This window comes from Otolemur garnettii, unplaced genomic scaffold (assembly GCF_000181295.1).
Source record: "Otolemur garnettii isolate 467f Iridium unplaced genomic scaffold, OtoGar3 scaffold00004, whole genome shotgun sequence".
In the NCBI taxonomy this organism is placed as follows: Eukaryota; Metazoa; Chordata; class Mammalia; order Primates; family Galagidae; genus Otolemur; species Otolemur garnettii.
In genome coordinates, this window is record NW_003852399.1 from 27,487,901 (window position 1) to 27,504,011 (window position 16,111).

The 16,111-nt window shown below is 34.2% G+C and overlaps 1 protein-coding gene across 4 annotated transcripts in view; it reads right to left on the minus strand.

Annotated features, from left to right (window-relative positions):
• Positions 1 to 16,111, minus strand: part of VPS13B (vacuolar protein sorting 13 homolog B) — a 777,819-nt gene that overhangs the window by 734,581 nt on the left and 27,127 nt on the right. For all 4 annotated transcript variants that reach the window (XM_023517476.1, XM_023517471.1, XM_023517472.1 and 1 more), the window contains exons 4-6: positions 15,719 to 15,839; positions 5,096 to 5,263; positions 2,840 to 3,021 (exon numbers count right to left, since the gene is read on the minus strand). In XM_023517476.1, the coding sequence (XP_023373244.1) occupies positions 2,840 to 3,021; positions 5,096 to 5,263; positions 15,719 to 15,839 (471 nt within the window). The remainder of the gene's footprint in view (positions 1 to 2,839; positions 3,022 to 5,095; positions 5,264 to 15,718; positions 15,840 to 16,111) is intronic.

Consider the following 16,111-nt stretch of genomic DNA (forward strand, 5'->3'; position numbering starts at 1 on the left):
AAAGTTCAAATCCATTTGCTCGGCACGTACAGCTCAGCAGCTAGGACACCAGCCACTTACACTGGGGCTGATGGGTTCGAACCCAGCGTGGGCCTGCCAAACAACAATGACAACTACAACAACAACAACAACAAATAGCTGGGCTTTGTGGCAGACACCTGTAGTCCCAGCTCCTTGGGAGGCTGAGGCAAAAGAATCTCTTAAGCCCAAAAGTTTGAGGTTGCTACCAGCTGTGATGCCACGACACTCTACCCAGGACAACATAGTAAGACTCTGTCTCAAAAAAAAGTTCAAACCCGGCTCGGCGCCTATGGCTCAACCGGCTAAGGCGCCAGCCACGTACACCTAAGGTGGCGGGTTCGAATCCCCAGCCCGGACCCGCCAAACAACAATGACGGCTGCAACCAAAAAATAGCCGGGCGTTGTGGCGGGCGCCTGTGGTCCCAGCTACTTGGGAGGCGGAGGCAGGAGACTCGCTTGAGCCCAGGAGTTGGAGGTTGCTGTGAGCTGTAATGCCACGGCACTCTACCCAGGGGGACAGCTTGAGGCTCTGTCTCAAAAAAAAAAAAAGTTCAAACCCCCAAAAAGTTCAAGTATTTAATAAAATGTTTCCAATTGTAGAGATTTTTTATAAGGAATTAATCAGAGATCTAGTCAAAGATTTTGCAGAATTTCATTCCTCTAAAAAACTAGTTTCCAAAAATAGAAATGTTAAATGAATTATGTACCCATATGACCTGTATCTCATAAATGTCATAATCTCTAAGACATATTTGTTTCACACACAAAAAACTGAAAAATAATAAAAAGGCTACCCATAATATAAATAAATAAATTCAAGAGCCATTTAAACAAATATGTGAAAGGTTTAGAAAAATAATTAGGATATCTGGAACATACTGAAAATTCCTCCTGTCTTTGAGGTGATGACTAAGGTCAACCACATCTAGGTATTTAACACATACTTTCTAGGACTAGGAGTTGGAAGAATGACAGGTCTAAACTAAAAATCTTTGGTTTAGAAGAATATAAGAAAATCTTACAATAGGCTCGGCACCTGTAGCTCAGCAGCTAGGGTGCCAGCCACATGCACCAGAGCTGGCAAGTTCGAATCCAGCCCGCTCCTGCCAACAACAATGACAACTACAACTACAACCAAAAAAAAAGCTGGGCATTGTGGCAGGTGCCTGTAGTCCCAGCTACTTGGGAGACTGAGGCAAGAAAATCACTTAAGCCCCAAAGTTTAAAGTTGCTATGAGCTGTGACGCTATGGCACTCTACCCAGGACAACATAGTAAGACTCTGTCTCAAAAAATAATAATAAAAAAATAAAGAAAAGAAATTCTTACAATAGTAGTATTAGGTTAAAAAAAAACTTGAAACTTCATTTCACTTGAGCAAAAGATAATGAATCTCATATGTGCTGATTAACAGAGTAAACAAGCATATTTAAGGTGAGGGACTTTTTACAATGAAATATCATGACTAATCAATCTAGAGAACAAAAATTTACTTATCTGCCAATACTAAGTCTTTCTTCAACTTCATTTATTTTCACTTTCCTCTAATTTAGCCACATCTTAGAATGGACAATTAAAATTGTACTATTATTTTATGCAGTAAAGGTATATACATCCATTACTCCATTTCAATATATCTGGAATGTACTTTCACATTCCCCAACTTTACTAGTAGCTCCAAGGCTAAAGAAAGTAAACCCATTTCTCTGAGACAGAGACATTAATAATACTGAGTTAATTCTTTTCCATGCTTATCTTTACCAAAGAAACTAACTCAAAAGTAGAAGAAAAAAGAAACAGAATTTAAACAAACCAATTTGTATTACATACTGTGGGGAAAAAAAGTAAAACACAGATGACTGAGTACTACCAAGAAAAGATAAGTAGATTTTATGCTTACATATAAATATAAATATTATGAGGCTACAGAAAGTAAAAAGTGTTATATGCTATAATAAAATATAATATAAGCAAAACTAATTTTTATATAGCCATACTCAATTAGGCACAATAGTCAATACCAGCGTTCCGACTCCTCTACATGGAGCTTTTGCATCACAGAACTTTGGTAGTCAGAGACAAGCAATTCAACAACAAAAAAATTATTCCAATTAAATCTTAGTTAACAAGATCGCAAATCACTACAGGAATTCCTTTTCCTAGGCATAGATAAACAATGTTCAAAAAACTGTTAAAAAAGACAACAGGACTTAGATACTAACTATACATTTGAAAACAATATATACTACCTTGGAAAATAAATTTTTATATGTATCAAAAGACATGTCCTGAATAATTCCCACACTCTAAGTTTTAATTAATTTTGAAAGAACAGATCAAAAGTTCTTGAACCAATAAACAAAAATAATTAGGTTAGCATATCAAGCTTTATATAGTTGCCCAAGAAAGAGAAAATAACTATAGTTATCAGTTCAAACTGAACAAATTATATGGATTGAAATACAGTTTACTAACATTCAGTCCACAGTGGATATAAATATGCTTTTTTATATGATTATCTCTGCCGACTTGAAGAGAGAAACACCAATAAACAGCTGGATAATCTAAAAAGGAAATTATAATTACAGGAAAAAAAAAGCCTGTTCACAAAAGATCGCTATTAGAACATAGTACAAAAATATATGTAAATAATGTAATATAAAAATGATAAATATAAATAAAATGTTTTATAAAAACAAGTAGCTTATATACTTATAAGGTTAATTTCTCCATGATTTCTTAATAATAATTAGCATGCACAAGAGCCAATAAACAAAACAGAGACATGATACTTAACAACAAAAAAAAGAGACACCTACCTTAATAACAGATGGCATCTTGGAATTTAAGTTATCATATGTAAAATGCAGACGAGTTCTGAAGGAACATTTATACAATAAAGGATCCTGATAAAATTCTATTTTACCACTGGCATTCCGTTTATCAAGACAAACTGTACAGTCAGAAAAATTGATGACCTTTCTCAGAACGAGATCAGTTGCTGAAAAGAAAAGAAAATCATTTAAAAAGAAAAAACAGATGCAAAAGGCAACTAATATTTATTAGTACAAATATTAGTAAAAATATCAGCAAACAAGATTTATGGACCATTTAATATACAACACCAGACCCTTTACAAGGAGCTCTTCACTTACTATATCATTTAAATCTTGCAATAATCTTCTGAAATAGCACAATTATCCCCATTTTATGTATGATGAATTAGAGGCCTACTTAGCTTATCCCCAATTTGCATAGCATGTAGCAAGACATTTAAGAAACATTTCACTACAGTTATTTTGGATAATAATAATAAAATGTAATTCTTTAAAAAATTATATTTAAAATAACCTTTTGAAAAAGAGCAATTCATTTAACATTTATTTTACATGAGAAAACTCACTGCTACTCTAATAAATCTGTGCTGATATGGTAGCCACCAGCAATATGTGGCTAGTTCAAATCATATTTAAGCTAATTATAATTATAGTAAAATAAAAAATTAAGGCCTTGGTTGCACTAGCCACATTTCAGTTCTCAATAGGCATATGTGGTTAATGGCTACAGTGCTGGATCGTAAAGATATAAAACATTTCCATCATCACAGAACACTCTAGTGAATAACATGGTTATAACAATAAAAGATAATGAAGAAATTGCCAAGAACAGTCTATGTTTATTTTCAAAGAAATAAAAATAAAACATTTGGTGGCAAAGTATAAAACTAACAAAGACTGCCGTTAACAATGAGTAATTTTATTTCTAACTGATATGCAATTCCTAGGTAAATATTAATATTAGGCCCAAATCTACTCAACTAATTATTTTGTTAGTAGCTACCCATAAGCTATTGACATAGGATCTACAAAACACAGTAATACTATTTCTGAGTATATCTTGGCAATTTCTAATTAACTCAACCTCTTATTTTCTCTTTATATTTGCATTTAAGATTTTAAGAAGTAAAAACCAAAGAATATGCATATGTCTAAACAGTAAAGCTTTGTCTAAATTTGATCAGATCTAAACAGATCAAATTTGTTAATTGAAAGGTTTTATTAACAGATCAAATTTGTTAGTTGAATAAAATATTAATTTACCACAGTATTTCAACTTTACATACTGTATGATGAATAAGTTACATATATATGTATGTATATATATATACATATATATACACACACACACAATATTAAGAAATTATAATAGGAGGACTAGAAATGAAAACATTCTTAAAAAATCTTAGAAAATCCTCTTCATGTTTCCTTCCTTTTCTCTATGGATCATTTCTGAGTAAATGCTATTACTTTGATACTAAATCTTATCCCTTATTTGATAATTCTAATGGACCTATTTAAAAGTTATGAAAATCAAGGCACAGTGTGAGTAAGTAATTTCTTTACAGTTATAAAGTTAATAAAGAGCAGAGCTATAACTCAGAGTATATGTTCTTACCCACTATGCTACAAGAACATAAAGCATTCATATTTCAAGGATATTCTAGAAAATTATTATTCATGAAAGAGGAACTTACTAAGCTTTGAAAATGTTTTTTCTTAAACACTAAGTATGTTTTAAACACAATTATCCTTTAAAAACTTACAAAATGAATTATACTTCTAGTATTTACTACAGAAATGTGCTACAACCTAATCAGTAAACTAGGGATAATAATGATGTCTACCTAACAAGCATTCTTGAATGGGCAATATTTTAAAAACACAAAAATCTGTATATCCTTCTATATCTAATAAGCCCACTCCTAAGTATATACACTAAAAAAAACACTTATACATATGCATCAAAAGATACATATAGATGCAGGCACAGCGGAACACATCTATATTCCAAACTACTCAAGAGGCTCAGATGGAAGGATCTTTGAACCTGGGACTTTGAGACTAGCCTGTGCAACAAAGCAAACCCTATCTCTTTAAAAAAGAGAGAGAAAGAGAGAGAGATAGAGGAAGGGGTACAAAAATATTCATCCAGCATTGTGTATACTAACAAAAATCCGGGAACAACCTAAACAATCAATTATAGAAAAATATACACTATTGTTGACATTTACTCACCAGAAATATCCATAAATGCACGATCCCAAAATTCATCTACTGTATAGCATTCTGCAGAAGTGATGTTGACTGAAAGGACAATATCATCTTCAACATATTTTAGTATGAGATTATTTATAACAATATTTACATTATTTACAACTCGTCTAATCAGACTCTGCACGTAACCTATAAAATAGAAAAAAGGATTTAGTTAGCCACAAATATATTTAATTATTTCTTAAAATGTTCTTAAAATTAATATATGTGAAAAGTAGGTATTATTTAGCATACTTCTCAAAGAGAAAACTAAAGTTCAGATTGGTTAAAAGTCTTACCAAAGTGACACAGGTAATAAGTAGCAGATCCAGTTCAACAAAAACAATTACCAAAAAGTGCTATAATAAAGAGTTCATGTACTAAGAGAAGCCACAGATACTATATCTCTTTAATAACATAATACTAGATCCTATGCAATGATTATCCTATACTACAAGTAATTTGTCTGATTTCTGCTTATTTTATAGACATTTTCCAAAATGTGTCAATGTTCCCATATGCTGGTTATACAGTATATTGGAAGACAAGTTTCATTAAGCTTCTTTTTGAACCAGCTACCATCATCTCTTCCTACTTTAGCCATTAAAATATTCAAAAGTTATGCCTAGGGGAAGAAAAAGAGGAGAAAGAGGACCATCACAAAGAATACAACTCTATTCACTAACTAATATATGATACTGAAACAGAGTATTCCACATTCTGGAGAATGTTAATAAGGAAGAAAATGTAGAAAGGATGTGTTAGAAAAATAAAAAAGGTTTTACAATAAAGTGAAGAAGATAGAAAAAAAGAAAAAACAAACTTGGAAGGAAAGAAATTGGATAAAAGCAGAATGAGAACATAGGGAAATTTTTAAAAAGATAAATATTTTCAAAAACTAACTTAAAATGAGGGGAAAAAAGTAACTAGCAAACATTCTGTTTCTCCATGGCTTACTTAGAATCTCCAAAAAATTTTGTTTTAATTTCTTACTATCATAGAATGCTCCACGATCTCACTTATGTTTCTCACATAATGTGTACATAAATACATCATTGAGGAATCTAATTAAAAATACAAATAAAACTTATTGTAAAAAGCATCCTAAAAGACAGGAGGAAAAGAAAATAAATCTTTTCCACTTTAAAAAGCTACTTAAGGCTCAGCGTCTGTGGCTCAAGTGGCTAAGGCGCCAGCCACATACACCAAGGTGGCGGGTTCAAATCCAGCCCCAGCCCACCAAACAACGACGGCTGCAACCAAAAAAAATAAATAAATAAAAATAGCTGGGCCTTGTGGTGGGCGCCTGTGGTCCCAGCTACTTGGGAGGCTGAGGCAGGAGACTCACTTGAGCCCAGGAGTTGGAGGTTGCTGTGAGCTGTAATGCTACAGCACTCTACTCAGAGGGACAGCTTGAGGCTCTGTCTCAAAAAAAAAAAAAAAAAAAGCAACCAAAAAAAAAAGGAATCCCCAACAAAAAAAAAAAAAAAACCTACTTAAAAGGTAATTAAAATTTTAGTTATTTCATGAAACAATCATATGCTTATATTCTTTTAAACTAGAATTTTACTGGACAAAACAGAATCAACTTTTGCCAGCAACTAATATTGTTAACATCTACACTAAAACCTGCTGAAAGTTTATTTAAATCTATTCAACCAGAACCTGTTTGCAAATCTCTTTCATTCATTGCCCATGATGCAAAGGGAAAAGAAATGTGATACAACCTAGGTTTAAGGTTTTCTCCTCTATGGAATCTATTGGCAGTTTTTATAGTACCAATTATTATACGCTATAAAATTCGCACACAAAATATTAATAGATTTAAAGTAACAAATACTCTTTTGTTAAGAGTACATGCTAAAATAATTCTTAACAAATTAGACTTACAAAAGAAATCTTAAGAACCATAATTTTCAACCTACTACCCCATATTATTACTCATCAACACAGATGTTAAAGATAAAAATAAATATACTCAGAGACTCCTTGGGAGTATATTTGTTAAATGACATAATAAAAGTCCATGTCTACCACATAAACATATGAAAAAGTAAGGCCACTCTGGGAATAAGAACTTACAAGATGTACTATTAGATGGTTCTAAAATACCCTGTCACTAGTCAACCTTTCTAGAAATTCTTATTATTTATCCTTCCTCCACCCAAAAACCCTCTCTTCCAAAAAATACATCTATCCCCACAGGTCTAGGTGAAAACATTGAATTTTTGTGAACTTTGATCATGTTCTTCTTCCTGTTTAAAATACTTTTTATCCATTCTTTCTCCCTTCTTGTTCAGGCCTAGGATAACTGTCCCCTTCCTATATCCTCTTCTCCAATGTCTCCCATCCTACACATTAATATTAAGAAGAACTATCTCTACTACTTTTCTTCAGCTTACTCATCATCTGCTTATATATGTATACTTATCTTCTCTAACAAAATATGAAATACTACTGGGAAAAGATTGTATCTTATTTATCTGATCTTTTCTTTTTTTTATGGCCAGGGATGGGTTTGAACCTGCCACTCCAGCATATGGGGTGATGCCCTATTCCTTTGAGTCACAGGCGCCACCCCTTACCTGATTTTCTTAAATGGCATGTATCAAATAATTTTGGTTACAAAGAAACACCATCTAGGGTGGCGCCTGTGGTTCAGTGGGTAGGCACTGGCCCCATATACTGAGGGTGGCAGGTTCAAACCCAGCTCAGGCCAAATTGCAACAAAAAAATAGCCAGGTGGTACGGCAGGTGCCTATAGTCCCAGCTACTCGAGAGGCTGAGGCAAGAGAATCACCTAGGCCCAGGAGTTGGAGGTTGCTGTGAGCTGTGTGATGCCACAGCACTCTAATGAGGGTAATAAAGTGAGACTGTCTCTATAAAAAAAAAGAAAAGAAACACCATCTGCAATTGATTCATCCTGATGTGGTCAGGATGGATATGGAAAGCCAAAGTTGCTCATAATCAGAAATTCCATGGTTGATGACACTACGTGAAGATCTTAAGTCAAGTTTACGGCATAAAATTCATTCAGGTGTTAAGTTGCATCATACAATTAAAGCTCAAATGATGTGTATTGATGTGTATTTCTTGGAAATCTGGAATTGTTTGAAAATAAAAACTTTTGCGGGGGTTGGGGGAGTTGAATGCTGTAGCATTACTGTTTACAGCAACCTCAAACTCTGGGGCTCAAATGATCCTCTTGCCTCAGCCTCCCAAGTAGCTGAGACTACAGGCACCTGCCACATGCTCAGCTATTTTTAGAGATGGGGGTCTCACTCTTGCCAAGGCAAGTGTGGAACTCAGTGAGCTCAAGTGATCCACCCACCTCGGCTTCCCAGAGTGCTAGGATTATAGGTGTGAGCCATGGCACCCAGCATAAAAACTTATTTAATAGGCTAAGAATAGGGAATCTTTATTGTCAATGCTATAGACAGGTCCAATAAAAACATGAATTAAAGCATTCATCAGACCTATCAACTAGATAATAATTTAGGGCAATAAATACAGGAGCTAAGTAAAATAGCTATGAGTTGAAAATACTCCTTATCAGTATTTAAGATGGTCACAGTTCTAGACAACTAAATAAGGGAGAAAAGAAAGGTATGATCATTTCACAAAGATGACAGTATTATTATATGGAAAATCCAAAGGAAACAACTAAAAAATACTAAATATTGAATAGCTAACAAAATACAAAAATTATCTTTCCTACACAATACAGTGATGAAAAGAAAATGGTAATACCAACTGGCAAAAAAATACATGAGATAGCATTTTCCATCTATCAAAGTTTAAAAATAATTTTTTAACAATAAAAAAATAACACTGGACAAAAAACGTGTTTGGAAGTATTGTTACAAACATTGCACAGAGTAATTTAGACATGCCTAAAACCTTAAAATTACTCATGAACTTTGATTCTGCAATAAACAGAGGTGCGTGCAAATATTAAGCTATGAATGTGTTTGTTAAAACTGAAAATAACAAATGTAGATGTCAAACAAAAGGGACTGCTTAAGTAAACCACACAGTAGTTATACAATGGAATACAGGCCAGTTATTAAAATAGCATTGGAAAAACTATTAATGGCATGGAAACATGTTTCTGGCATAACACTAAATAAAAAATTCAGGTTATAAAAAATAAAAGTGTGTGTTTGTGTGCGAAGAAAGAGTCTCTAAAAGGTTGTACACCAAAATGTTAACAGGCTTTACTTCTAGGTAAGATAAAGTAAGCGCTCTACCCTGTCTTTCCCAGTGAATGCAGCTATAAAACCTGGAGAGAATGTATGGAACAGCTACTTCAAGGCTCTAAAAAGTAAACAGCAGGCATGAGAGGTAAAGAGGAACAAAAAACAGAACTTACAAAGGTAAAACAAAGAAACAGAAAAAGGTAGGTATAAATTCAAGTATATCAATGATTACAGTGTAATCAGTGTAATTGAATCATCTTGTGGTCAAAGAGGATGATATATGTCAAAATTTGTCAAGATTTCCTGTTCAACCACGTTTTTGTCAATATCTGTAGATATTAAATGTGTGCATCAAAATAATGTACACTGTCTTACATGCTTAGTGAGTTTTACATGTAGCTATTAAAACAATTTTAGTAATTTTAATAATATTCAAATATCAAATTTGAAGCTTTTTTTTTATTCTTGACCTACCACATTTCAAGGCCAGGTTGTTAGATGAATGCAATATCATTATATATTCCCTGGAGAATGTACCTTTTATTATTTAGTGTCTCTATTACTTATCTCCATTAATGCTTTTGCTTTTCATTTAATTTTGCCTTGTTGTTATACAGATTATTTGGGGGTAATATTTGTTACGTCATTTCCTATCCTGCCATTTTCAATCTGTCTTGCCTCTGGTTTGTTGGTGTTTTTGTGTGTGTGCATGTGTGTGTCTTTTGGGGTTTTTTTGTTTTTGATTTTTTGCTTTTGTTTTCTTTTAAGACAGAGTCTCACTTAATTATTCAAGCTACAGCGTAGTCTTGTCATCAAAGCTCACTGCAACCTCAAACTTCTGGACTCAAGTGATCCATGTCAGCCTCCAGAATGGCTGGGACTACAGGTACACCATCATGCCCAGCTAATTTTTCTATTTTGTGTAGAGATGGGCTCTTACTAGGTTGCCTATGCTGGTCTCAAACTCCTGGCCTCAAGTGATCCTCCCACCTCAACCTCCTTAAGTGTTAGGATTACAAACCTGAGCCACCACACCCAGCCTTGCCTGTTTCATGTGTGTTTCAAAAACCACACACATACATGGACATAACAACTTTTAGTGCCCAAAAGGTATTACTTGTGCTTCATTAGATCTGCTCTTCCTTTGGCTTTGCACTATAACCTCTCCTAAACTGAACAGTTCATTACTTGAGAGCAAAGACAGCCTTCACTGAATTGCTATATCCTCATGCACATAGCCAATATAGATTAAGGGAAGTAAATAACCTGCCTCCACCAAACCAGTATTTTGAAAATCAATCCAATTAGAATGAAACAAAGGCTCTCCAATTACCCTTTCTCTGTAATAAACAGAATGTAACCAGATATTTTGAAGATTATTAACAAAATTATAGTTTAAAGCATAATTTATTTAAAAATGGATAGGTACATAAATGAGAAAGAACACCTGTACAGCAGAGATGGCTAACTATCCTTCAGTAAGTTGTGATCCCACTTCCACAATGTGAAATTATTATCAAGATACAACTTTCAACTCATACACAATGTCCATCCTCAGTGAAATTTGAGCAAAAGAATATGCCTCACTTCTAGCTAGGAGTATTAAATAAATGAGTCTTCTCCCTCTGGGAAAGGCTGAATGCACCAGAATCCAAAGTCTGGCCTAGAGGATACTAGAACCTCAAAATAAAAGTACCCTGTATTCCTGGTAGAAGACAATCTTTGAACAGGTGCATGAAAAATAATAATAATATTTCCATTGTGTTAAGCCCCTGAAATTCAGAGGTTAATATGTCCACCAGTTATTATTACCCTAACTTATACAATTTATCACTGTTACTTAATTAAAAAGAATCCTAGGCTCGGCGCCCATAGCACAGTGGTTTTGGCGCCAGCTACGTGCACCGAGGCTGGCAGTTCAAATGCAGCCCAGGCCAGCTAACCAACAATGACAACTGCAATTAAAAAAACAGCCAGGCGTTGTGGCAGGCGCCTGGAGTCCCAGCTACTTGGGAGGCTGAGGCAAGAGAATTGCTTAAGCCCAAGAGTTTGAGGTTGCTGTGAGCTGTGACACAACAGCACTCTACCGAGGACAACAGTGTGACTCTGTCTCAAAAAAATAAAATAAAATAAAGGCTTGGCACCTATAGCTCAGTGGCTAGTGTGCCAGCCACATACACCAGAGCTGACAGGTTCAAATCCAGCCAGGGCCTATAAAACGACAGCTACAACCAAAAAATAGCTGGGTATTGTGGTGGATGCCTGTGGTCCCACCTGCTTGGGAGACTGAGGCAAGAGAACTGCTTGAGCCCAAGAGTTTGAAGTTCCTATGAGCTATGACACCACCACAGCACTCTACCAAGGGTGACATAGGGATATTATGTCTCAAAAAGAAAAAAAAAGAAAGTTCCTTTAAGGAACTTTTCAGAAAATCAAGCCCTATATCCCTAATATGGCAAGCATTTCAGTGCACACAAACAGAATGTCCTCTATTTTATATTCAATATTTTCTGCAGAAAACACAAAAAGCTGAGTAAATAATGCTAATTTAATAACATATCCCCATGTATACCAAAAAATCTGAGTTTCCATATTCTTAGTCACAAAATCATCAGAGGCTTAAGCTTGGCCTAGGATAGAATTCAACAGGTATGAGAATATACTAAAAATATAAATAATTTTTGAATATGCATATGTGGGTCCACTATTTTTTCAATAGATTTTCAAGAATCCATGAGCTTAAAGAGACTGACTACTAGACCTGAAAATCTGAGATAGCTTCCTATTCCAAATCTCAGTGACTCTATGAACTATAAATCTAAGCCAGAGGAAAATAGGTGATTTTGTACGTAGGTAAATGCTCCCTATGAACCAGACATTGTAGTAGTTCAGGGACCAGCAAACCAAGGGCTTTGACATCTGAGTTTATAAATAGAGTTTTACTGGAACACAGTCATATTCATTAGTTTATTAATCATCTATTGCTGGTTTAGTACTACATCAGAAGAGATAGCTCTGACAGAAAACATGTGGTTTATAAATCTAAAATATATACTAACTTTATAAAAAATGTTTTCTAGCCCTTGTGCTGGATGATAAAGATCAAAGATGACTAAGTCACATCTTCTGACCCAGTGGAAAACACAGTTTTTGTTTAGCCATACCTTAAATATTTCCATTGAAGTAGGAATGGAGGAGGGGGGTGGTCAATGTGTTAATGTGTGTGTGTGTATATATACATACACACACATACGCACATGCACACATCCTAAGTAAAAGAGTACGGAGAAAAGGAAAGTAATGATGGCAATATGAAGAAAGAGCAAAGCTATACAATAGCTCACAAAATTTGTCTCTGAGCTTAACAGACAAGAAAGATAGGAAAAAAATATTTTTTTTAGAGATGAGGTTTCGCTCTGTTGCTAGGCAGGAGGGCAGGGGCATGATCATAACCCACTGGCAGCCTTGAACTGCTCCAGAGGTTCTCCTGCCTTAGCCTTGAACTCTTCAAGAGCTTCTCCTGCCATAGCCTCCTTAGTGGCGGAGATTACTGGCTTAAGCCACCGCTCACCATTAGGGAATAGTTTTAAAGATGAGTAACTAATAGGAAAAAAACATACAATTAAGAGACCTTGAAAAATTAAAAGACAATGCCCTTTAAAACCATTTTAGACAAATGCAGAAACAGCCCACAAATCCCTTTTTCTTATAATGTACTTTAATAAAAGCCAAAGGGTATGAGAGAGAGAACAGAACTGAATAAACCAGGTATCTAGCTTAGAAGTGGTCTCACTTTACCCATCCCAGATAAGGTGCAGTGAAAAGTAAAGAAACAGAAATGACAAATAAATAAATGAAAAATCCTGAAACTCTCTAATTAGCATATCCTATTAAGTATGGTGGACCTATCAAGTCCACAATTCAAAACTGTTATTAGCAATAACTGCAATAAACAGACCTGAAATTAACAGTCTATATATTATTAACAGAAAGAATATGTGTATGCTTAAAATCGATGAGATTCAAATTCTTTTGACCTCCCACCAGGAAGAAATATTACTAGAGGAATAGCACATATATTTATCTGTTTGTGCTAGGTTATACCAGTATATATTATGTATATTTACATATTACATATTTCTGTATATTTATGTGCTTGTGCTAGGTACTGGAGGACTTATGGTTATAGGAGGACTGGCATAACCTAGCACATAAATATATATAAAATTCTTGAAATATTACTTTCATTGTACGTTAATATGCTACATGGTTTTCTAATCTATGATGTGTACTTCTAAAATGCTTGCTATGAGCCATTAAATTATTCTAACAATACACTAACTAGTCAGGATTCAAAGGCTATTCTAGACTCCAAGAATAGAGATCGCAAAGAGGACATTAGATAATGATTTATATTCTTTTCCTATTAGAGAGCCACCTGCTCTTTAAAGGAGTAAAACAAATGATTGTCTATTGGTAACACTAACACTGTTCTCAAAAATCATTTCTGGATCTATATAAACGTTCCAACTCCAAAACTGTAACTACAGATTCTAGAATAAATAACTTTGCTCCAGAAATTTTTGAAAGCAGGAATTTATTTCTACCGTTTAAGAACCTTAATATGATTCCCAGGCAGAATAAGGTTGCCAGAAATGAATTCTCCAACAACTGTAAGGGTTCACCTTCTACTGGATTCTCAAGTTATCCCCCCATCTTTTTTTCCTTTGGCAAAATTAACTTTAGCTGTTCTGCCTCCTAGTAATGGGCCAAAAGCTCTACTTACTTCTTAAAGTAATGCCTTCACTGTGATTTATGTCAGCATAAAAGAGGATATGAGTTCTCCTAGTAGGTAAGGTAGAAAAGCACACGCTAATCCAAAGCTACCTGAAGTAGTTCACATAGAACACAATTCTATTATATGCTACCAAAAATAAGGTGTTTTGTGTTATGTTTCTGTTTTGTGCCAATAAAAATAGGCTAACTCACCCAATTCTGAATATCAGCCTAAACTCTAATACAGACTTTTAAGAATCATTAAAACCCTTAAACCTGTTCTGAGTACATGCAAATTAGCCCACAGAAGGTTTTTAATTTATGAAATTAACAACTGAAAATAGCTTTAAATTTTTCTTAAACAAGTTCTTTCTTAGGAAAAACAAAATAAGCAGTGACTTAACGATTAAACTTAAAACTGATTATTCTTAGGGCAGCGCCTGTGGCTCAAAAGAGTAGGGCGCCGGCCCCATATGCCAGAGGTGGCGGGTTCAAACCCAGCCCTGGCCAAAAACGGCAAAAAAAAAAAAATGATTATTCTTTGACAAAGGAGAAGGAGACCAAACAATGCTTCTAAACCATGATCTGATACAGGAAGTTTTGTGAGAATATGAAGTCAGAAATTTGGAGTGATAAAGGGTTGCCCAGCTAATAAGAACAAGCTACAGTTTAATTTACCTTACAGTTTAATTCCCCAGGATTTTTCTAAAGGGTTTAATTAATAAGAAAAAGTTTAGAAATTTCTGGATACATTACATTACTCTAAACAGAATTGGAAACATTTACAAGTAAATTATCATCTTTTGACACCTTTGGCAGCTTATGGCAATTAATCTATCCAAAAGCCAGATGGTAGAGTTATGGAGAATACTAAGTACCACAACTAACATCATTCTAGCACTAGTTAACAATGTTCAATTCAGATATAACTTAGGACATAAAGAGGGTCCAAAAAAAGTATACACATGTTAAGAAAGAAAAAGACTATTAAAATCATAATACTCAAGATATACCAATAATGTTTGTTATCTTGTATTTTGAGTACTCAAGTCAAACATGAGTAATGAACATTATTGGTATATATTGAATAATACAATTTTAATACAGTCTTTTTCTTTCTTAAAATGTGTATGCTCTTCTTGGCACCCTCTGTACATTTGAGGGACAGGAAGTATAAAATTGTATAATTAATTCCAGCCTCTTACAAGTAGATTGTGCCAGAAGGCTATCAACAATTAAGTAGGTTAGCAGAAAGTTTATAAATCTTTGGCACAGAAAACAAGTATATGCCAATATCCAATATACCTCATAAAAAAGAAATAACTGATAAATGAAACCAAAAGAAAAGTGACTGATAAACAACTTTTTTTTTCTGTTTATCAAAACACAAAGAGAATGAAGAGACCGAGGCTTTGTTTAGAGAGGCTAGAGGACAACTTGCTGCAAATAAGGATCAAAATTTGAATGAAAGCCATTTGCAAGGGCTCTGAATTCAACCTATTCTGAAGTCATGCAGCAAGTGCAGCATGCCTAGAAGTTTTATGACACCAAAAACATATATTCTACAAAGGACTAACACAATAATCAGTAACAACTAAAACCTGGCTTTATCAATCCCATTATAAGTTACCTGGTGGTAAGTCAGGATCTGTAGGAGCAGCCTGCTGAATTCTCCGAGGTTTTATTGATGATTTTGTATTCTCAGTAGTACTACGGTTGGTAGAATTGGAACCACAGCTATCATGATCATCCTATTTTTATTTTAAAGAAAGAAAAAGAAAAGTGCCAATCATATTTAAAAATTAAAAAAAAATTTGTCGAATATATGTAGTTTATGGTTATACTAATGGAGACTTCTAATTTTATTTTTAGCTCTAAAACGCTATATAGTCAATTTTCAAATTTGCATTCTCAAACATTTAAAAAATAGTAGTTTAAAACTACATATTCTTTCTTTAGCTAATTATCAAAACAAACTACTCAACAATGTGTTCAAAGAATTCTTATTTAAGGCTTTAGCAAA